General features: G+C 37.9%; 1 protein-coding gene across 6 annotated transcripts in view; it reads right to left on the bottom strand.

Moving 5' to 3' along the window:
* Nucleotides 1–23669, bottom strand: part of ctbp2l (C-terminal binding protein 2, like) — a 343339-nt gene that overhangs the window by 100806 nt on the left and 218864 nt on the right. Inside the window, exon 1 of one of the 6 annotated variants that reach the window (XM_061907570.1) lies at nt 14764–14884. The exons of the other annotated variants lie outside the window; for them this stretch is intronic. Coding sequence (XP_061763554.1) covers nt 14764–14809 — 46 coding nt within the window. The 5' untranslated portion in view covers nt 14810–14884. Of the gene's footprint in view, nt 1–14763; nt 14885–23669 lie in introns of those variants that run through there. 6 annotated transcript variants of the gene reach the window in all.

Here is a 23669-nt window from a genome sequence, read left to right as displayed (position 1 = left end):
TCAAGGACACAACGGCAGTGACTAGGATGGCGGAAGCGGGGATCGAACCTGGAATCCTCAAGTTGCTGGCAAGTTGCGCCTTATAGTCCGGACAATACGGAACATTTTAAAAAACAACAAAAAAAACACACACATCCTTTGGTTTATGATTTTTTTTTTATGTTTGACTGCCATCTACTGGTCATACTTATCATAACCAATTAAAATAGCTTTGAGGTCGGTAAGCAAAACCAGAATTATTTCATACATTGGGCGCACCGGGTTATAAGGAGCTCTGTCGGGTTTTGAGGGAAAAAAAACTAAAAATGTATGTGCGCCTTATAGTCCGGAAAATACGAAACATTTCATGTTTATGATTTTTTTTTAATGTTTTACTGCCATCTACTGGTTACACTTATTACCAAATAAAACAGCTTCGAGGTCGGTAAGCAAAACCAGAATTATTTCATACATTAGGCGCACCGGACTATAAGGCACACTGTCGGGTTTTGAGAATTTTTTTTTTTTTTAAGTGCGCCTATAGTCCGGAAAATACGGAACATTTAATGTTTACGATTTTTTTCAAATGTTTTACTGCCATTTACTGGTTACACTTATCAATACCAAATAAAATAGCTTTGAGGTCGGTAAGCAAAACCAGAATTATTCCGTACATTAGAGCTATAAGGCGCACTGTCGGGTTTTGAGAAAAAAAAAAAAAGATTTTAAGTTCCCCTTATAGTCCGAAAAATGCGGAACATTTAATGTTTATGAATTCCTTTTATGTTTGACTGCCATCTACTGGTCACACTTATCATTACCAAATAAAATAGCTTCGAGGTCGGTTAGCAAAACCAGACTTATTCCGTACATTAGGGCTATAAGGCGCACTGTCGGGTTTTGAGAAAAAAAAAAAAGATTTTAAGTGCGCCTTATAGTCCGGAATATACGGAACATTTAATGTTTATGATTTTTGTATATTTTTCTAATGATTTACTGACATCTACTGGTCACACTCATTATCATTAAATAAAATAGCTTCGAGTTTGGTAAGCAAAACCAGAATTATTCCGTACATTAGGGCTACGCTATAAGGCGCACCGTCAGGTTTTGAGAATTTCTTTTTTTTTTGTGCAAACTATAGTCCGGAAAATACGGAACATTTAATGTTTGTGATTTCTTTTTATGTTTCACTGCCATCTACTGGTCACACTTATCATTACCAAATAAAATAACTCCGAGGTCGGTAAGCAAAACCAGAATTAATCCATACATTAGGCGCACTGTCGGGTTTTGAGAAAAAAAAAAAGATTTTAAGTGCGCCTTATAGTCCGGAAAATACGGAACATTTAATGTTTATGAGGTTTTTTTTATGTTTGACTGCCATCTACTGGTCACACTCATCATTATTAAATAAAATAGCTTCGGGGTCGGTAAGCAAAACCAGACTTATTCCGTACATTAGGGCTATAAGGCCACTGTCGGGTTTTGAGAAAAAAAAAAAGATTTTAAGTGCGCCTTATAGTTCGGAAAATACGGAACATTTAATGTTTATGAGGTTTTTTTTTTATGTTTGACTGCCATCTACTGGTCACACTTATCATTACCAAATAAAATAGCTTTGAGGTCGGTAAGCAAAACCAGACTTATTCCATACATTAGGGCTATAAGGTGCACTGTCGGGTTTTGAGAAAAAAAAAAAAGATTTTAAGTGCGCCTTATAGTCCGGAACATTTAATGTTTATGATTTTTATATTTTTTTAATGATTTATTGCCATCTACTGGTCACACTCATTATTATTAAATAAAATAGCTTCGAGTTCGGTAAGCAAAACCAGAATTATTCCGTACATTAGGGCTACGCTATAAGGCGCACCGTCAGGTTTTGAGGATTTTTTTTTTTTAAGTGCAACCTATAGTCCGGAAAATACGGAACATTTAATGTTTGTGATTTCTTTTTATGTTTGACTGCCATCTACTGGTCACACTTATCATTACCAAATAAAATAGCTTCGAGGTCAGTAAGCAAAACCAGAATTATTTTATACGTTAGGGCGCACCGGGCTATAAGGCGCACTGTCTGGTTTTGAGGAAAAAAAAACTAAAAATGTATGTGTGCCTTGTAGTGCGGAAAATACGAAACATTTAATGTTTATGATTTTTTTTTGTGTGTTTTACTGCCATCTACTGGTTACACTTATTACCAAATAAAATAGCTTCGAGGTCGGTAAGCAAAACCAGAATTATTCCGTACATTAGGCGCACCGGACTATAAGGCACACTGTCGGGTTTTGAGAAAAAATTTTTTTTTAAGTGCGCCCTATAGTCCGGAAAATACGGAACATTTAATGTTTACGATTTTTTTCAAATGTTTTACTGCCATTTACTGGTTACACTTATCATTACCAAATAAAATAGCTTTGAGGTCGGTAAGCAAAACCAGAATTATTCCGTACATTAGAGCTATAAGGCGCACTGTCGGGTTTTGAGAAAAAAAGAAAAGATTTTAAGTTCGCCTTATAGTCCGGAAAATACGGAACATTTAATGTTTATGAATTCCTTTTATGTTTGACTGCCATCTACTGGTCACACTTATCATTACCAAATAAAATAGCTTCGAGGTCGGTAAGCAAAACCAGACCTATTCCGTACATTAGGGCTATAAGGCGCACTGTCGGGTTTTGAGAAAAAAAAACAGATTTTAAGTGCGCCTTATAGTCCGGAAAATACGGAACATTTAATGTTTATGAGGGTTTTTTTTAATGTTTGACTGCCATCTACTGGTCACACTCATCATTATTAAATAAAATAGCTTCGAGGTCGGTAAGCAAAACCAGAATTATTCCGTACATTAGGGCTACGCTATAAGGCGCACCGTCAGGTTTTGAGAATTTTTTTTTTTTTAAGTGCAACCTATAGTCCGGAAAATATGGAACATTTAATGTTTGTGATTTCTTTTTATGTTTCACTGCCATCTACTGGTCATACTTATCGTAACCAAATAAAATAGCTTTGAGGTCGGTAAGCAAAACCAGAATTATTTCATACATTAGGCGCACCGGTTTATAAGGCGCACTGTCGGGTTTTGAGGAAAAAAAAACTAAAAATGTATGTGCGCCTTATAGTCCGGAAAATACGAAACATTTAATGTTTATGATTTTTTTTTATGTTTTACTGCCATCTACTGGTTACACTTATTACCAAATAAAACAGCTTCGAGGTCGGTAAGCAAAACCAGAATTATTCCGTACATTAGGCGCACCGGACTATTATGTTTGACTGCCATCTACTGGTCACACTTATCATTACCAAATAAAATAACTCCGAGGTCGGTAAGCAAAACCAGAATTAATCCGTACATTAAGCGCACTGTCGGGTTTTGAGAAAAAAAAAGGATTTTAAGTGCGCGTTATGGTCCATAAAATACAGAACATTAAAAAAAACAAAAACACATCCTTTGGTTTGTGATATTTTTTTTATGTTTGACTGCCATCTACTGGTCACACTTATCATTACCAAATAAAATAACTCCGAGGTCGGTAAGTAAAACCAGAATTAATCCATACATTAGGCGCAATGTCGGGTTTTGAGAAAAAAAAAAAGATTTTAAGTGCGCCTTATAGTCCGGAAAATACGGAACATTTAATGTTTATGAGGGTTTTTTTATGTTTGACTGCCACCTACTGGTCACACTCATCATTATTAAATAAAATAGCTTCGAGGTCGGTAAGCAAAACCAGAATTGTTCCGTACATTAGGGCAACCGGGTTTTAAGGCGCACTGTTGGGTTTTGAGAGAAAAAAAAGGGTTTTAAGTCCGCCTTATAGTCCTGAAACCCCCCCCCCCCCCCCCCCACATCATATGGGTTATGATTTCTTTTTTTTTTTTTATTTAACTCTGCTGCCATATTATATACGATTATCACCTGGGACCTGCCATGCGAGTCCCTGCTGTGTTTTTTGGCTGTCGAGCTGAACGGATGGCAACGTGTAGCATTGATTTGCAACACGGGACGCGGATCAAAACCGCAGAAAAAAAAAGGAAAAAAAAGAAAAAAAAAAAAGACAAGGCATGGGCACAATAGAGGAGCCCAGTGAGAGGGCTGCGGGGAAGGGAGGGGGGGGGGGGGGACCACCACAAACAGCAATTGTTCCAGGAAGTAGCTTTTTGAGGGAGGCAATTGTTTACGGAAAAAAAAAAGATGACAGGACTTAATTTGTGTTTATTTTACTACTTTTCCTTTCATTTGAAGCTGTTTCATCTTTGTCTCCCTTGCACCTCATCCCGTGCCCCCCATACCCTGCACCCGGCCCCCCCTGCACTCTCGCTGGCCGGCAGACCCCAGGTAAATATGTGCACCAGGTAAAGCAATCGCTAAAATCTTTGAAAGCAGCGACCCCGGCGCCACTCTTCCCCGTCTATTCCGCCACATAAAACACGGCGGAAAAAAGGAGTAAAGAAAACACACAAGGCTGGCCAACACTTCAGAGAGGATATTCAATATCCATGAGCCTTTTTTTTTTTCATTTCACACTGATGAATAATTCAGGGTGACCTGCCCACAACTGAGAGGAAAAGAAAAGAGTGAGGGAGGGAGGGGGGGAGGGAAAGACACTCCAAAAAAAAAAAAAAAAAAAGAACGAAGCGAGGAGGTGTGCAGAGGTCTGTTTTAACGCGTGCAGCTGTTTGTAGACTGGACAGCTGGCGTGGCGAAAGAGCGTCAAATAATATATATATATATGTATATATACATAAAACAAACAAAAAAACATCCTTTGGTTTACGATTTTTTTCTTTTTATGTTTGACTGCCATCTACTGGTCACACTCATCATTACCAGATAAAAAAGCTTCGAGGTCAGTAAGCAAAACCAGAATTATTCCGTACATTAGGCGCACCGGGCTATAAGGCGCACTGTCGGGTTTTGAGAAAAATAAAAAAAAGATTTTAAGTGCCCTTTGTAGTCCGGAAAATACAGAACATTTAAACAAAAACACACATCCTTTGGTTTATGTTTTTTTTTTAATGTTTGACTGCCATCTACTGGTCAAACTTATCATTACCTAATAAAATAGGTTTGAGGTCGGTAAGAAAAACCAGAATTATTCCGTGCATTAGGCGCACCGGGCTATAAGGCGCACTGTCGGGTTTTGAAAAAAAAAAAAGGATTTTAAGTGCAACTCGTAGTCCGGAAAATATGGAACATTTAAAAAAATAAAAAACACACATTATGATGTTTTTTTGTATGTTTGACTGCCATCTACTGGTCAAACTTATCATTTCCTGATAAAATAGCTTTGATGTCGGTAAGCAAAACCAGAATTATTCCGTACATTAGGCGCACCGGGCTATAAGGCGCACTGTCGGGTTTTGAGAAAAAAAAAAAAAAGGATTTTAAGTGCGCCTCATAGTCCGGAAAATATGGAACTTTGAAAAAAAAAAAAAAGAAAACACCCTTTGGTTTGTGAACTTTTTTTTTATGTTTGACTGCCATCTACTGGTCACACTCATCATTACCAAATAAAAAAGCTTCGAGGTCAGTAAGCAAAACCAGAATTATTCCGTACATTAGGCGCACCGGGCTATAAGGCGCACTGTCGGGTTTTGAGAAAAAAAAAAAGAATTTAATGCGCCTCATAGTACGGAAAATATGGAACATTAAAAAAATAAAAAACACACATTATGATGTTTTTATGTATGACTGCCATCTACTGGTCAAACTTATCATTACCTGATAAAATAGCTTCGATGTCGGTAAGCAAAACCAGAATTATTCCGTACATTAGGCGCACCGGGCTATAAGGCGCACTGTCGGGTTTTGAGAAAAAAAAAAAGGATTTTAAGTGCACCTCATAGTCCGGAAAATATGGAACATTAAAAAAAAAAAAAGAAAACACATACTTTGGTTTACGATTTTGTTTTGTTTTCTTTGACTGCCATCTACTGGTCACTTATCATTACCAAATAAAACAGCTTTGAGGTCGGTAAGCAAAACCAGAATTATTCCGTACATTAGGCGCACCGGGCTATAAGGTGCACTGTCGGGTTTTGAGAAAAAAAAAAAGGATTTTAAGTGCGCCTTATAGTCTGGAAAATATGGAACATTTAAAAAAAAAAAAGAAAACACCCTTTGGTTTATGCTTTTTTTTAATGTTTGACTGCCATCTACTGGTCACACTTATCATTACCAAATAAAATAGTTTCGAGGTCGGTAAGCGAAACCAAAATTATTCCGTACATTAGGCGGACCTAGCTATAAGGCGCACTGTCGGGTTTTGAGAAAAAAAAAAGGATTATAAGTGCGCCTCATAGTCCGGAAAATATGGAACATAAAAAAAAAAAGAAAACACACCCTTTGGTTTGTGATTTTTTTTTTAATGTTTGACTGCCATCTACTGGTCACACTTTTCATTACCAAATAAAATAGTTTCGAGGTCGGTAAGCAAAACCAGAATTATTCCGTACATTAGGCAGACCGAGCTCTAAGGCGCACTGTCGGGTTTTGAGGGGAAAAAAAAGGATTATAAGTGCGCCTCATAGTCCGGAAAATATGGAACATTTAAAAAAATAAAAAACACACATTATGGTGTTTTTTTGAATGTTTGACTGCCATCTACTGGTCACTTATCATTACCTAATAAAATAGCTTCGATGTCGGTAAGCAAAACCAGAATTATTCCGTACATTAGGCGGACCGAGCTATAAGGCGCACTGTCGGGGTTTGAGAGAGAAAAAAAAGGATTTTAAGTTCGCCTTATAGTCTGGAAAATACGAAACATTTAAACACAAACACACATTCCTAGGTTTATGTTTTTTTTTTTTTGCTTTTTTTTTAGGTTTGACTGCCATCTTCTGGTCACTTATCATTACCAATTAAAATAGCTTCGATGTCGGTAAGCAAAACCAGAATTATTCCGTACATTAGGCGCACCGGGCTATAAGGCGCACTGTCGGGTTTTGAGAAAAAAAAAAGGATTTCATGTGCGCCTCATAGTCTGGAAAATATGGAACATTTAAAAAAATAGAAAACACACATCCTTTGGTTTATAGTATATAGTCGAGGTTTCTGGGGTTTATCCGTTATACAGTGCTCAGTACTGGTGTAGCGCGGAATATACGTTAGGTCAGGAAAAAACACAGAGGCTATTTCATCCCTACAAGCCTGTTTCGCAGGTTTCCCGATACAAAACAGGCTTGTAGGGATGAAATAGCCTCTGTTTTTTCCTGACCTAACACGCGAACACACACACACTAAGGACATTAACACATCCGACACGTACGTAGGATTAACCGAAGGAGCGTTCAAAACAAGATGGAATAATCACAACGCCTCCTTTAGAAACCAGACTTTGCGGAATTCTACAGAACTCAGCAAACACATTTGGAACCTCAAAGACAATAATGTTGAATATTCAATAACATGGCAAATTCTTGCATCCAGCACACCTTACAACAGTGGTAATAAAAGATGCAACCTATGCTTAAAAGAGAAACTGTTTATTATATATCATCCAGATCTATCATCCCTCAACAAGCGCAGTGAAATCATTTCAACATGCCGCCACAGACGGAAACACCTCCTAGGTAACACATGAGCCAATCACCACACCCTACGCCTGCCTGTACCCACCCACTCTGTGCCCTATATAAACCATTCTATGTGAATGCTTCCATTAAAATCTCCCGATGATTGAGGGAACCCCTCATGAAACAGTTCTGTAGAGATGAAGTAGTCTTGTCATTTTTCCCACACCTACATATATATATATATACATATATATATATATATATATATATATATATATATATATACATACATACATACATATACATGCAGAGTTTCCCACACATTCATTCATTTTTTGCGGCCCGCCACGAAAGAATTACGGCCGCCACAAAAAAAAAAGACGATAAATAAATTATAAAAAAATTATTATTATTTTATTTTTTTCCGGCTTTTGACTCGCTCGACCGCTCATAAAAACAATGGGACTCTGTCTGTGAATGGAGCTTGTAGTTAGATATTATATAAATATGTAAATATTATATAAATATGTACATAAAGTGTTTTAATTATATTCCAACTCCGCGTTCTTCTTAGTCATCGCCGCCGCCGCCCCCCCCCCCGACCCCCCGACCACACCACCACAAATACATGCCTGACCTGTGGGAAACACTGTACATGTATATGTGTATAAATGTACATATATATACATATATATATATATATATATATATATATATATATATATATATATATATATATATATATATATATAAACACACATATACACAAATATATATACATATATACACATATATATACATATATACATATACATATATACACATATATACATATACACACACACACACATATATATATATACACATATATATACATATACAGACACATATATATACACACATATATACATTTATACACACATATATACATATATACACATATATATACACACACACACACACACACACACACACACACACACACACACACACACACACACACATATATACATATATACATATACATATATACTAGGAGTGTAACTGTACACAAAAATTTCGGTTCGGTACGTACCTCGGTTTAGAGGTCACGGTTCGGTTAATTTTTGGTACAGTAAGAAAACAACAAAATATGAATTTTTGGGTTATTTATTTACCACATTTGTAAACAATGGCTTTATCCTTTTAACATTGGGAAGACTATAATAATTCTGCCCACGTTAATCCACATTAAACTGCCTCAACTTGTTGCTCAGATGAAATAAAATGACACAACTTTTCTTCTACATATAAAAAGTGCAACATTAAACAGTTTCAAGTCAACTCATCATGCTTAATTTATTACAGCATCTGGGAAGCCTGTGGTTGATTTTTATTATGTAAATGTTATATTCTTATCAACATGTGATAGCAGGGACCCTGCCATTCAAAACTAGGCTGCTACATTACTAATGATTAATGTAACTATTGCTGAAAAAATAGTACAATAGCAATAGAAGACTATTCATCCCTGAACACCATGGAGTTCATGTAGGCTTTATGATGCACTTACATTATTATATTACTAGCATACACGCACGCACTCAAGCAAGGATGGCAAAAAGGTGTTAGCTCTACAGGAATTTGTCACAGTGTTCGTAAGCGACGAGAAGAAAAGCTCTGACTGGCTTACGGATAAGTCATTTGGCGCCACCTGTTAATAATAATCTAGCCTGGGAATACTTTCTGGGAGGAACCGCGTTGTTGGAAAAAAAAAATGCCCGCCTTTTTAGGCCATTTCAACACTTTTGCCTGGCCGTTCATCAACGTTCACTTTTGGACTTGGCAGAGGTCAGCCGTCACGCACGCACACCACGACGACACTGTCACAAGCAGCTGTTCCTCATTTGCCGGAAGGCGCTGTTCCCCTCCGCGGGTTGGCTCGCATGGCCGAAGTCATTAATCCCCCTGTGAACACCAGCGATGCTCCACATGGGCCGTGAGACTTTTATTCTGTACCGGGACCCAAAAAAAAAATGGCCATGTTTCAAAGGGAATCTGTAGGTCAGGGGTGTCCAAACTTTTTCCACTTAGGGCCGCAAACTGAAATATCAAAGCATTTTGATATGTTTTTATTTCAAAAACCAATACAATATATGTGTAAAAATATACATTTAGGCCTCCACTCAGGCTTGATCCCAGGGACCCCAAAGGATTTTGGTCCCAAAAATATTCAAAATGCGTCATTATTTTGTATTATTGTTATTCAAGGATTAAATCTCTAGATCAACATTAAGTCTATTTGTCAATATAACGTTTTGAAAGATTTAAGTTGTATGCCCTTTTTGTCAAAGAAAACCCTGCTTTGTTATGGGGAAAAAAAAGATAAAATATGCAATAGTTTGAGATTATAGAATAATTGGCATACTTGCCAACCCTCTACGGATTTTCCGGGTAACTCCCGAAATTCAGCGCCTCTCCCGAGACAAATTTTCTCCCGAAATTCAAGCGGAGCTGGAGGCCACGCCCCCTCCAGCTCCATGCAGACAGACCTGACTCAATGTTGTGACCCTCTTAAACAGGACAATACTGCCATCTACTGTACATAGAATATAAATACATTCTACATTTAAGCGCAGTCAAGGAACACGCATTAGGGAATCTGTTCCGACTTCATCACCTCGCCTGGTTATTGACTCCAACTCAATATATTACACCGTCGACGAGCAAAATGAAGAAATACGCTTGCAAGTTCCAGAACGATTGAAAACAAAAATTTCAGTTTATCCAGGAGAGTTCGAAGGGGAAGGGGTATGTTGCCTGTACATTTTGTAGAACAGACTTCTCCATTGAACACGGCGGCCGAAGGGATATTCAGCCATGAACGGTCAGCGAAACACAAAGCGTCCGCAGCGCAGCATCGTTCGCAACCCAGTATTATTGCCCACCTCGCTAAATGGAGACCCGGATGGTGTAATTTATGCTGAGACAAAGATGGCTATGCTGATAGCTGGAAGCAACATCCCGTTCTCATTTGCGGATGTCTACAACAAATCCGTGAAGGATGATCGCTCGCCAATACGCAAATGGCAGAACAAAGGTAACTCAAATAGTGAAAGGTAAGTGTTATTATTATTTTTTTTTTTAGTAACCAGCAAGCACAGTACAGTTAGTGGAACAACTGTGTTTTTATTACTGTGTATTTGATAGGGGGCGTCGGAAATTCAACTATTTATTTTATTTATATATATAATAAAATATATATAGGTAGAATTCACTGAAAGTCAAGTATTTCATACATATATATATATAAATATGAAATATATATGAAATACTCGAGTTAGTGAATTATACGCCACCCCTCCTAACCACGCTTTCCGCCCCAACCACCATGCCCCTAACCCCCCCCGCCCCCAAACCCCACCTCCTGAAATCGGAGGTCTCAAAGTTGGCAAGTATGATAATTGGAGCCTTAAAAATGTCAACACATAACACCATTGATTTAAATGTGTTATTATTTTTTTTTAGCAATGACACACACACACAAACAAAAAAATCGCACTAAAATTATTGGGGATTCAAAAGGGTCCTTACTCATTAAAAGTAAAAAAAAAAAATTTTTTTTTTTTTACTGTTTACTTTAAACACAATCGTCTTGAGATCAACTTCAGATCCATCTTTCAATTATAACTTTTATTGTTGTTTATGTTTTTTGTTTGTTCTTATTGGGCCCTTTTTTAGAAAATAAAACAACTTTGTTTTTTATATGGCAAACACAAAATATGAAAAATTTTCCCCAAAAGATATCTCAAAGTGGAATATTTAATGTGACATTGATTTTGATTAATTATTATTTTTTTAAAAGAAAATAACAGCCTGCATGGCAGCTTTGTGTTATTAAAGTAAACATTGCAACATTTTCTTTATACCACTTTTTCTGATTTTTTATTTTTTTAATCGTGTTTTTAGAATGTGCTTAGGGCCGTTAAAAAATTACCCGCGGGCCGCACTTTGGACACCCCTGCCGTAGGTGATCGGATACAAGACTTTGTTTTCCCGTGGCCCAATAAGGACTCTGCCACACTGAGGTCTTCCAGACACGGATCTCTCAGATCTTGAGAAAAGTCACCCGCTGGTTCTGTTCTATTCTCAGAATCTTCAGCAATTTGCTGGGGATCAAACCTTGAACCTCAGGGATATCTACAAGCACTGGCTTGTTGACCCCTGCAGGGAAATAACACAAAGTCAACACTTTCAGTCGCAACGATTGAGCAGAAAGAAGACGGATAGAAAAGAGCGGAAGTTTAGGGTCTCGTCCCGACTTCCTGCTGTCAAGTCAGACGGAGACAAACACTTCCTGCCGGGCGACTGGAAGATGACATCTCGGGGTTTTATGGGCGTCTATGTCGGAGCTACGAGGCCAGGGTAAGCGTTTTTAGGATGTACTCGCAGTAAGCCGTGCATCCTGCTTGTGTCAACACTTCTACACCGCCGCTGTATTCTGGGTTCTGTTGTCATCAACCACTTGGGAGAAGACGGGCCGCACTAATTCAAATAACATGTTTTTTTTTCCAAGTAAAAAGAAGTACAAAAAAATTACAGGATTGTAACACTTCACCGTACGTACATTGTGTATGTGTATATATATATATATATATATATATATATAAATATGTATGTATATACATAAAACTTAAACAAACACACACATATATATATATATACACACATATACATAAATGTGTGTATATACATATATATGCATGTGTGTCTATATTATATACACACATATATATATATATATGTACACATATATATACATATATACATTGTGTGTATATATTTATACACATATACACACATGTATGTGTGTCTATATTATATACATACATACATACCTACACACATACATATATATATATATATACACAAATATATGCGCACACACACATATGTGTGTCTATAATATATATATATACATATAAACAAACATACATATATTCATTCATACACACACATACATATATATATATATATATATATATATATATATATATATACACACACATACATACATATATAATTAAATATACAAATAACAAGCGGAAGGCGGGGTACACCCTGGACAAGTCGCCACCTCATTGGAGGACCAACAAAGATAGACAGACAACATTCACACACACACACATACACACACACACACACACAATATATATATATATATATATATATATATATATATATATATACACACATATATAAATATACAAACACACATATATATATATATATATATATATATATATATATATATATATATATATATATACACACACACATATATACATACAAATATAGCTAAACATACATATATATATACATATATATATATATATACATATATATATAAACATACATGTAGAAATATATACATACATACATTTGCAGAATTGTCCGGTATTTTTAGCCAAATGTTCCATCTTTACCAAGAGCCCCTCCACGCCATCTTGTTAAGAAAAGGCGTTAAAAAAATAAAAGCATGTAAACAACATACGCAAATGTGCGATAAAATAATTGTCGGCGTTAATAGATTGATGAGTTAACTCGTAATTAACGCACTAATTTGCCCACCCCTAAAATATATATATATATATATATATATATATATATAGTACTCTGGAATGCCCTCCCGGTAACAGTTCGAGATGCTACCTCAGTAGAAGCATTTAAGTCTCATCTTAAAACTCATCTGTATACTCTAGCCTTTGAGTAGACCTCCTTTTTAGACCAGTTGATCTGCCGCTTCTTTTCTTTCTCCTATGTCCCCCCCTCCCTTGTGGAGGGGGTCCGGTCCGATGACCATGGATGAAGTACTGACTGTCCAGAGTCGAGACCCAGGATGGACCGCTCGTCGGGACCCAGGATGGACCGCTCGCCTGTATCGGTTGGGGACATCTCTACGCTGCTGATCCGCTTGTGATGGTTTCCTGTGGACGGGACTCTCGCTGCTGTGTTGGAGCCACTATGGATTGAACTTTCACAGTATCATGTTAGACCCGCTCGACATCCATTGCTTTCGGTCCCCTAGAGGGGGGGGGTTGCCCACATCTGAGGTCCTCTCCAAGGTTTCTCATAGTCAGCATTGTCACTGGCGTCCCACTGGATGTGAATTCTCCCTGCCCACTGGGTGTGAGTTTTCCTTGCCCTTTTGTGGGTTCTTCCGAGGATGTTGTAGTCGTAATGATTTGTGCAGTCCTTTGAGACATTTGTGATTTGGGGCTATATAAATAAACATTGATTGATTGATTGATATATATATGGGACGGCGTGGCGCAGTGGCCGTGCGCAACCCGAGGGTCCCTGGTTCAAATCCCACCTAGTACCAACCTCGTCACGTCCGTTGTGTCCTGAGCAAGACACTTCACCCTTGCTCCTGATGGGTGCTGGTTGGCGCCTTGCATGGCAGCTCCCTCCATCAGTGTGTGAATGTGTGTGTAAATGTGGAAGTAGTGTCAAAGCGCTTTGAGTACCTTGAAGGTAGAAAAGCGCTATACAAGTACAACCCATTTATTATTTATATATATATATATATATATATATATATATATATATATATGTATATATATATATATATATATATATATATATATATATATATATATATATATATATATATATATATATATATATATATAGTGAAATTAAAATCTAATCCCAGCTCCAAGACGGGGGTTGGGTGACAGTCACACTGTGGGGCGGTATAGCTCGGTTGGTAGAGCGGCCGTGTCAGCAACTTGAGGGTTGCAGGTTCGATTCCCGCTTATGCCATCCTAGTCACTGCCGTTGTGTCCTTGGGCAACACACTTTACCCACCTGCTCCCAGTGCCACCCACACTGCTTTAAATGTAACTTAGATATTGGGTTTCACTATGTAAAGCGCTTTGAGTCACTAGAGAAAAGCGCTATATAAATATAATTCACATGACGGTCACACTGTTGACGCTTTCCAGATACTTTCGAGAGAAAAAAGGATCTGCCATATTTTGACAAATGTCCCAGGAAGTTGTTATGAGTAACACCTGGGCAGGTTGTCTTAAAACCACTAAAGCGCGGTGGCTATGGCTATAAATCCCCACCCCCCTCAAACGCACCCCCCTCTTAATACGCCTGACTAAGAAAAGCAAGATCTCCGGTGGATTATCGGAAAAGGGGGCGGGGCGGACACGCGAGCGGCCACCTCGTTTAAGCCAATTAGCGGGTGACGTGGGCGTCGCTCACCTGCGCTGCTGCCGCTCTGCGGGACGACACCGACGGACAGCTCCATGGCGAGAGGCGCTCACCACCCTACTTAGGAAGGAACGGGAACTGCTGCGACTTAGTCGGGACTCCAGGGTTTAATGCCATGATTATCAGCCAACCAGGACCGGGGGGGGCCTGGCGGAGGACCCTCCCACTATCTCATACTTTATATAGCCAACACTCTCTCAGCCTCCGCACTGAATAAAGTCGACTTAGCGCATGATAATGGAACTTGGACTTCATCTGATTTTGCCTAAGTCTGCGATTCACTTTGTTATTTTTTATAACACTTAAATAAGAAAAAAAAAAAGAGGCTCTTCACGAAAAAGCAATCTCTCGAGAAGTAAACCGCGACAAAGATGGGAATAATTATGTTCACTCCATTTCCTTGGCTTGGAGCAGTAACAAAAAAAAAAAAAAAAAAAAAAAAAGTGTTTTTTTCCCCACCTACTTTCTTTAAAATGTGAAGATTATCTACCTCTGATTACCAGCAGAGCCGTGGTTGCCTGGCAACAGGCAATTAAGAAGTATGCCTGGTGATTGTCTGCCAGGCCTGCCCGTTATCAGATGAAGTTACCCAAGCAACAAATATCAGCTTCATGCAAATGAGTTTGTTGTGCTGTGAGGGTCTTAAAAAAAAAAAATAAATAAATAAATGGGTTGTACTTGTATAGCGCTTTTCTACCTTCAAGGTACTCAAAGCGCTTTGACACTACTTCCACATTCACACACACATTCACACACTGATGGAGGGAGCTGCCATGCAAGGCCCTAACCAGCACCCATCAGGAGCAAGGGTGAAGTGTCTTGCTCAGGACACAACGGACGTGACGAGGTTGGTACTAGGTGGGAATTGAACCAGGGACGCTCGGGTTGCGCACGGCCACTCTCCCCACTGCGCCAAATAAATAAGTAAATAAAGAAAGAAAGAAAAAAAACAACCTTGGAAAGAAGCTGCTGGATTTTACGCTTCCTTTCTCGTCTTTTTGACCAGTGGTCCCCAACCACCGGGCCACGGCACGATTGGTACCGGGCTGCAGAAGAATTTTCAATTATTTTTTATATATATATAAAAAAAAAAAGAATTATTAAATCAACATAAAAAACACAATTAGTGCACCAACCACAAAAACCTCCCTTTTTCATGAAAAACGAATAAATAAATAAATAAATAAATAAAATGCCGCTTCTTTTCTTTCTCCTATGCCCCCCCCCCCCCCCCCCCCCTCCCTTGTGGAGGGGGTCCGGTCCGATGACCATAGATGAAGTACTGGCTGTCCAGAGTCGGGACCCAGGATGGACCGCTCGCCTGTACTATCTTGCCGATTGTATTGTACCATATGTCCCGGCAAGAAATCTGCGTTCAAAAGACTCCGGCTTATTAGTGATTCCTAGAGCCCCAAAAAAAGTCTGCGGGCTATAGAGCGTTTTCCGTTCGGGCTCCAGTACTCTGGAATGCCCTCCCGGTAACAGTTCGAGATGCTACCTCAGTAGAAGCATTTAAGTCTCACCTTAAAACTCATCTCTATACTCTAGCCTTTAAATAGACCTCCTTTTTAGACCAGTTGATCTGCCGCTTCTTTTCTTTTTTCTCCTATGTCCCCCCGTCCCTTGTGGAGGGGGTCCGGTCCGATGACCATGGATGGACCACTCGTCGGGACCCAGGATGGACCGCTCGCCTGTGTATCGGTTGGGGACATCTCTACGCTGCTGATCCGCCTCCGCTTGAGATGGTTTCCTATGGACGGGACTCTCGCTGCTGTCTTGGATCCGCTTTGAACTGAACTCTCGCGGCTGTGTTGGAGCCACTATGGATTGAACTTTCACAGTATCATGTTAGACCCGCTCGACATCCATTGCTTTCGGTCCCCTAGAGGGGAGGGGGTTGCCCACATCTGAGGTCCTCTCCAAGGTTTCTCATAGTCAGCATTGTCACTGGCGTCCCACTGGATGTGAGTTTTCCTTGCCCTTTTGTGGGTTCTTCCGAGGATGTTGTAGTCGTAATGATTTGTGCAGCCCTTTGAGACATTTGTGATTTGGGGCTATATAAATAAACATTGATTGATTGATTGATAAAATAAAAAAAGGACTTGTCCCCCTCGGGCCGTGGGACAAATTATTTTTTTTGTGTCCGTGGACACAAAAAGGTTGAGGACCGCTGTTTTTGACTTTTTTCACCAAATTCATTCATTTATAAGTCGATCCTCCAACCGGAGAACCATTAGGTCAGGGGTCACCAACGCGGTGGTAGCCCGTAAGGACCAGATGAGTCGCCCGCGGGCCTGTTCTAAAAATAGCTCAAATAGCAGCACTTACCAGTGAGCCGCCTCTATTTTTTAAGTTGTATTTATTTACTAGCAAGCTTGTCTCGCTTTGCTCGACATTTTTAATTCTAAGAGAGACAAAACTCAAATAGAATTTGAAAATCCAAGAAAATATTTTCAAGACTTGGTCTTCACTTGTTTGAATAAATTCATTTTTTTTTTTTACTTTGCTTTTTATAACTTACAGAAGGACAATTTTAGAGAAAAAAATACAACCTTAAAAATGATTTTAGGATTTTTAAACACATATACCTTTTTACCTTTTAAATTCCTTCCTCTTCTTTCCTGACAATTTAAATCAATGTTCAAGTATTTTTATTTTTTCATTGTAAAGAATAATAAATCAATTTTAATTTAATTCTTCATTTTAGCTTCTGTTTTTTCAACGAATAATATTTGTGAAATAGTTCTTCAAACTTATTAAGATTAAAATTAAAAAATAATATTCTGGCAAATCTAGAAAATCTGTAGAATCAAACTTAAATCTTATTTCAAAGTCTTTTGAATTTCTTTTAAAAATTTTCTTCTGGAAAATCTAGAAGAAATAATGACTTGTCTTTGTTGGAAATATAGCTTGGTCCAATTTGTTATATATTCTAACAAAGTATATATATATTATATACTTTGTTAGAATATATATATTCTAACAAAGTCTGCGATGAGGTGGCGACTTGTCCAGGGTGTACCCCGCCTTCTGCCCGACTGTAGCTGAGATAGGCGCCAGCGCCCCCCGCGACCCCGAAAGGGAATAAGCGGTAGGAAATGGATGGATGGATGGATTCTAACAAAGTGCAGATTGGATTCCAACCTATTTAAAACATTTCATTAAAATTCTAAAATTAATCTTAATCAGAAAAAAATACTAATGATGTTCCATAAATTCTTTTTTAAATTTTTTCCAAAAGATTCGAATTAGCTTGGGTTTTTCTTTTCATTTTTTCGGTTGAATTTTGAATTTCAAAGAGTCGAAATTGAAGATAAACTATGTTTCAAAATTTTATTTTATTTTTTTTCCTGTTTTCTCCTCTTTTAAACCGTTCAATTAAGTGTTTTTTTTATCATTCATTCCCTACAAAAAAATATTTCGTAAAAGGAAAAAAAATGTACGACGGAATGACAGACAGAAATACCCATTTCTTTATATATATGTATAGATTTATTTATTAAAGGTAAATGAACAAATCGGCTATTTCTGGCAATTTATTTAAGTGTGTATCAAACTGGTAGCCCTTTGCATTAATCAGTACCCAAGAAGTAGCTCTTGGTTTCAAAAAGGTTGGTGAACCCTGCTTTAGAGAGTTTGAAATGATAATAATAGTAAAACATTTGTAATCCGGTGGGTTGAACCTTAAGAACGAAATTTTGTAGCAATAGCTCATGGTAGTGCAGAATAAAAAAATCAATAAGGTGCATATGAATAAATAGATTACTGTACAGATAAAAAATTAAAAAAGATGAGATTTTTTCAAAGAGGAGGAAACTGTAAGAAGGCCGAAATGGCGTGGAAACCATCCCCGGATAGAAAAGTCAGATTCGTGCCTTAAATTTGAGTAACTGTCCAAAAAAAAGCTGTATATTTGCCCAAGTGTCTAGGTGCATGTCCCTTTAAGAAGCCCGACCTGCCTTGGATCTTCCTTTCTCGTCTTGTTGACGATTGAAGGAAAGTCTTTTCACCATATTCATTAATTTATATACAAGTCGGTGCTCCAACCGGAGAACCATTAGAGAGTTTGAAATGATAATAGTAGTAGAAAATTAGTAATCCAGAAACAGAAAAGGAGACCCCTTGACTGAACATTTTTAAAAGTAACAATTAGGGTTGTATGGTATAGTCCCGTAATACCAATGAATCATATTCGGTACTATACCGCCTCTAAAAAGTACCGGTCATCCCCCCATTGCTGTTTTTTACGAGCATAGGAGCATATCCGGCAGCGCACAATCACAGAGTACTTACAAGCAGACACAGTGTGTGGACAAAATCATATTTGGTGCTATACCGCCTCTAAAAAGTACCGGTCCCCACCCCTCAAAAGTCAAAGTGTCATTGCTGTTGTTTTTACAAGCAGAGGAGCATGTTCGGCAGCGCACAATCACAGAGTACTTACAAGCAGACACAGTGTGTCGACAGAATCATATTCGGTACTATACCGCCTCTAAAAAGTACCGGTCCCCCATCCACGGCATCAAAGTGTCATTGCTGTTTTTTTACAAGCAGAGGAGCATGTTCGGCATCGCACAATCACAGAGTACTTACAAGCAGACACAGTGTGTCGACAGAATCATATTCGGTACCATACCGCCTCTAAAAAGTACCGGTCATCCCCCCATTGCTGTTTTTTACGAGCATAGGAGCATATCCGGCAGCGCACAATCACAGAGTACTTACAAGCAGACACAGTGTGTGGACAAAATCATATTTGGTACTATACCGCCTCTAAAAAGTACCGGTCCCCACCCCTCAAAAGTCAAAGTGTCATTGCTGTTGTTTTATGAGCAGAGGAGCATGTTCGGCATCGCACAATCACAGAGTACTTACAAGCAGACACAGTGTGTCGACAGAATCATATTCGGTACCATACCGCCTCCTAGAAGTAACGGTCATCCCCCCATTGCTGTTTTTTAACGAGCATAGGAGCATGTGCGGCATCGCACAATCACAGAGTACTCACAAGCAGACACAGTGTGTAGGCAGAATCATATTCGGTACTATACCGCCTCTAAAAAGTACCGGTCCCCCACCCCCCAAAAGTCAAAGTGTCACTGCTGTTGTTTTTACAAGCAGAGGAGCATGTTCGGCAGCGCACAATCACAGAGTACTTACAAGCAGACACAGTGTGTGGACAAAATTATATTTGGTACTATACCGCCTCTAAAAAGTACCGGTCCCCCGCCCCCCAACGTTAAAGTGTCATTGCTGTTTTTTACAAGCAGAGAAGCATGTTCGGCAGCGCACACTCAGAGAGTACTTACAAGCAGACACAGTGTGTCGACACAATCATATTCGGTACTATACCGCCTCCTAGAAGTAACGGTCATCCCCCCATTGCTGTTTTTTAACGAGCACAGGAGCATGTTCGGCAGCACACAATCACAGAGTACTCACAAGCAGACACAGTGTGTAGGCAGAATTGTATTCGGTACTATACAGCCTCCAAAAAGTACCGGTCCCCCATGTCTCCCGACGTCAAAGTGTCATTGCTGTTTTTTTTACGAGCAGAGAAGCATGTTCGGCAGCGCACAATCACAGAGTACTTACAAGCAGACACAGTGTGTAGACAGAATGGTATTCGGTACTATACCGCCTCTAAAAAGTACCGGTCCCCTATGTCCCCCGACGTCAAAGTGTCATTGGTGTTTTTTTTACAAGCAGAGAAGCATGTTCGGCAGCGCACAATAACAGAGTACTTACAAGCAGACACAGTGTGTGGACAGAATCATGTTCGGTACTATACCGCCTCCAAAAAATACCAATCCTCCATCCCCCCCGACGTCAAAGTGTCATTGCTGTTTTTTTTACAAGCAGAGGAGCATGTTCGGCAGTGCATAATCACAGAGTACTCACAAGCAGACACAATGCATAGACAGAATCATATTCGGTACTATACCGCCTCCTAGAAGTAACGGTCATCCCCCCATTGCTGTTTTTTAACGAGCATAGGAGCATGTTCGGCAGCACACGATCACAGAGTACTCACAAGCAGACACAGTGTGTAGGCAGAATTGTATTCGGTACTATACCCCCCCAAAGTCAAAGTGTCATTGCTGTTGTTTTTACAAGCAGAGGAGCATGTTCGGCAGCGCACAATTACAGAGTACTTACAAGCAGACACAGTGTGTAGACAGAATCATATTTGGTACTATACCGCCTCTAAAAAGTACCGGTCCCCCACCCCTCCAAAGTCAAAGTGTCATTGCTGTTGTTTTTACGAGCAGAGAAGCATGTTCGGCAGTGCACAATCACAGAGTACTTACAAGCCGACACAGTGTGTGGACAGATTCATATTCGGTACTACACCGCCTCCAAAAAGTACCAGTCCTCCATCCCCCCTGACATCAAAGTGTCATTGCTGTTGTTTTTACGAGCAGAGGAGCATGTTTGGCAGTGCGCAATCACAGAGTACTTACAAGCAGACACAGTGCGTAAACAGAAAAGGGAGAACGGACGCAATTTTGGCCTGAAAAACTGACGATAAAGGTGAAGCTATAACACTGAAACAACCTCAGGAAAAAAAGTGCTCCAAGACATGGCTAGCTAGCTAGCGGCTAACGTCCATCTGCAGTGTTTTAGCTACTTCTAAATCACTAATCCTCGCCTCCATGGCGACAAATAAAGGCAGTTTCTCACAAGTATTATTATCACCGCAGGACGAGGAATAGCCAAACATGCTTCAGTACACACTGTAAACAAACAACATTGTAATGATACCAAGTACAGGTGCGTATCGAGTCGATACCACTATTTTTTAGCATCACAACTTCTTTCGTTTATTTTTTATTTAAATTATGTTCATAAACTCAGCAAATACATTACTGGACACATGACGACTTTGAATATCACCAAAGTATGATCCTGTAACGACTTGGTATCGGATCGATACCCAAATTTGTGGTATCATCCAAAACTAATGTAAAGCATCTAAACGACAGAAGAATACGTGATTATTACATTTTAACAGAAGTGTGGATAGTATATGTTGAAACGGAAAACTAGCAGATATTAACATTAAATGAACGAGTAGATTAATAATTCATTTTCTACCAGTTGTCCTTTGTAATTTTGACAAAATAATAAAATGATAAATGCCTTTGAACAGGACAGGGGTCGGCAAACCCGCGGCTCTACGGCTCTTTAGCGCCGCCCTAGTGGCCCTATGGAGCTTTTTCAAAAATGTATGAAAAATATAAAAAGACGAGAGGGGGGAAACAAATATAAAAAATATACGTATTTTTCGTTTTAATATAGTTTTTGTAGGACAAACATGACACAAACCTCCCTTAATTGCTATAAAGCACACTGTTTATGTTAAACATGCTTCACTGATTCCAGTATATGACCAGCGTCGTTTTGTCCTACTCATTTTGGCGGTCCTTGAACGCACCGTGGTTTGTTTACATCAGGGGCGTCCAAACTTTTTCCACTGAGGGCCGCACACGGAAAAATTTAAGCATATTTTTAATTTTCAAACCATAACAAAATGTATGGATTTTTAAAAATTATTTTACCTTTAAAGATCCCGGTTCAGTTAATAAAATGTTAAAATTAAGTCTTAATTATTATTTTTTATTTAACACTTACAGTAAATCTCTATATCAACTTAAAAAATCAAAAAAAGGGTTTTATGGCATTTCTGTCAAAAACATCTTTATTTTTTTAATAGTAAAACTGAAATATGCATCATTTAGTAGTTAGAGCCTTAAAAGACCAATAATGCAGGACACCATTGATTTTAATTCTTTATTATTTTTGACCATTGATTTTAATTCTTTATTATTTTTGACCATTGATTTTAATTCTTTATTATTTTTGACCATTGATTTTATTTATTATTTTTGACCATTGATTTAAATGTTTTATTATTTTTGACCATTGATTTTAATTCTTTATTATTTTTGACCATTGATTTTAATTATTTATTATTTTTGACCATTGATTTTAATTCTTTATTATTTTTGACCATTGATTTTAATTATTTATTATTTTTGACCATTGATTTTCATTTTTTATTATTTTTGACCATTGATTTTAATTCTTTATTATTTTTGACCATTGATTTTAATTCTTTATTATTCTTGACCATTGATTTTAATTCTTTATTATTTTTGACCATTGATTTTAATTCTTTATTATTTTTGACCATTGATTTTAATTCTTTATTATTTTTGACCATTGATTTTAATTCTTTATTATTTTTGACCATTGATTTTAATTCTTTATTATTTTTGACCATTGATTTTAATTCTTTATTCTTTTTGACCATTGATTTTAATTCTTTATTATTTTTGACCATTGATTTAAATTTTTATTATTTTTGACCATTGATTTTAATTTTTTATTATTTTTAAACCATTGATTTTAATTCTTTATTATGTTTGAGTAATCACAGTGAAAAGATAAATAAAATACTACTAAATATATTTAAGATCCGAAAGGTGCCCCACTTAGAAAGTGATACATTTTTATTATTATTTTTTTGTTAACTTTCAACACATAAGTTACGAGATCAACTTCAGATATTTCTGTCGATTTTACGTTTTAACTATTATTTTATGCTCTTTTGTCAAATACATTTTTTTTTTATATGGCAACTACACAACATATGCAATATTTACCACATAAAACATCTTAAAGTGAAATTTTTGAACTAATTGGAGCTTTAAAAATGATTCATTATAACATGGATTTTTTTGTCATTATTTTGTGTTTTGAGCAATGGCAAAAAAATAACAAATAAATAATTGATTGATTGAAACTTGTAATTAGTAGAATGCACAGTACAATACATATTCCGTACAATTGACCACTAAATGGTAACACCCCAATAAAGTTTTTCAACTTGT

Source organism: Nerophis ophidion, linkage group LG08, assembly GCF_033978795.1.
Source record: "Nerophis ophidion isolate RoL-2023_Sa linkage group LG08, RoL_Noph_v1.0, whole genome shotgun sequence".
Taxonomy (NCBI): Eukaryota; Metazoa; Chordata; class Actinopteri; order Syngnathiformes; family Syngnathidae; genus Nerophis; species Nerophis ophidion.
Note: the sequence above shows the minus strand (reverse complement) of the source record. Positions and strands in the feature narration are given on the sequence as shown.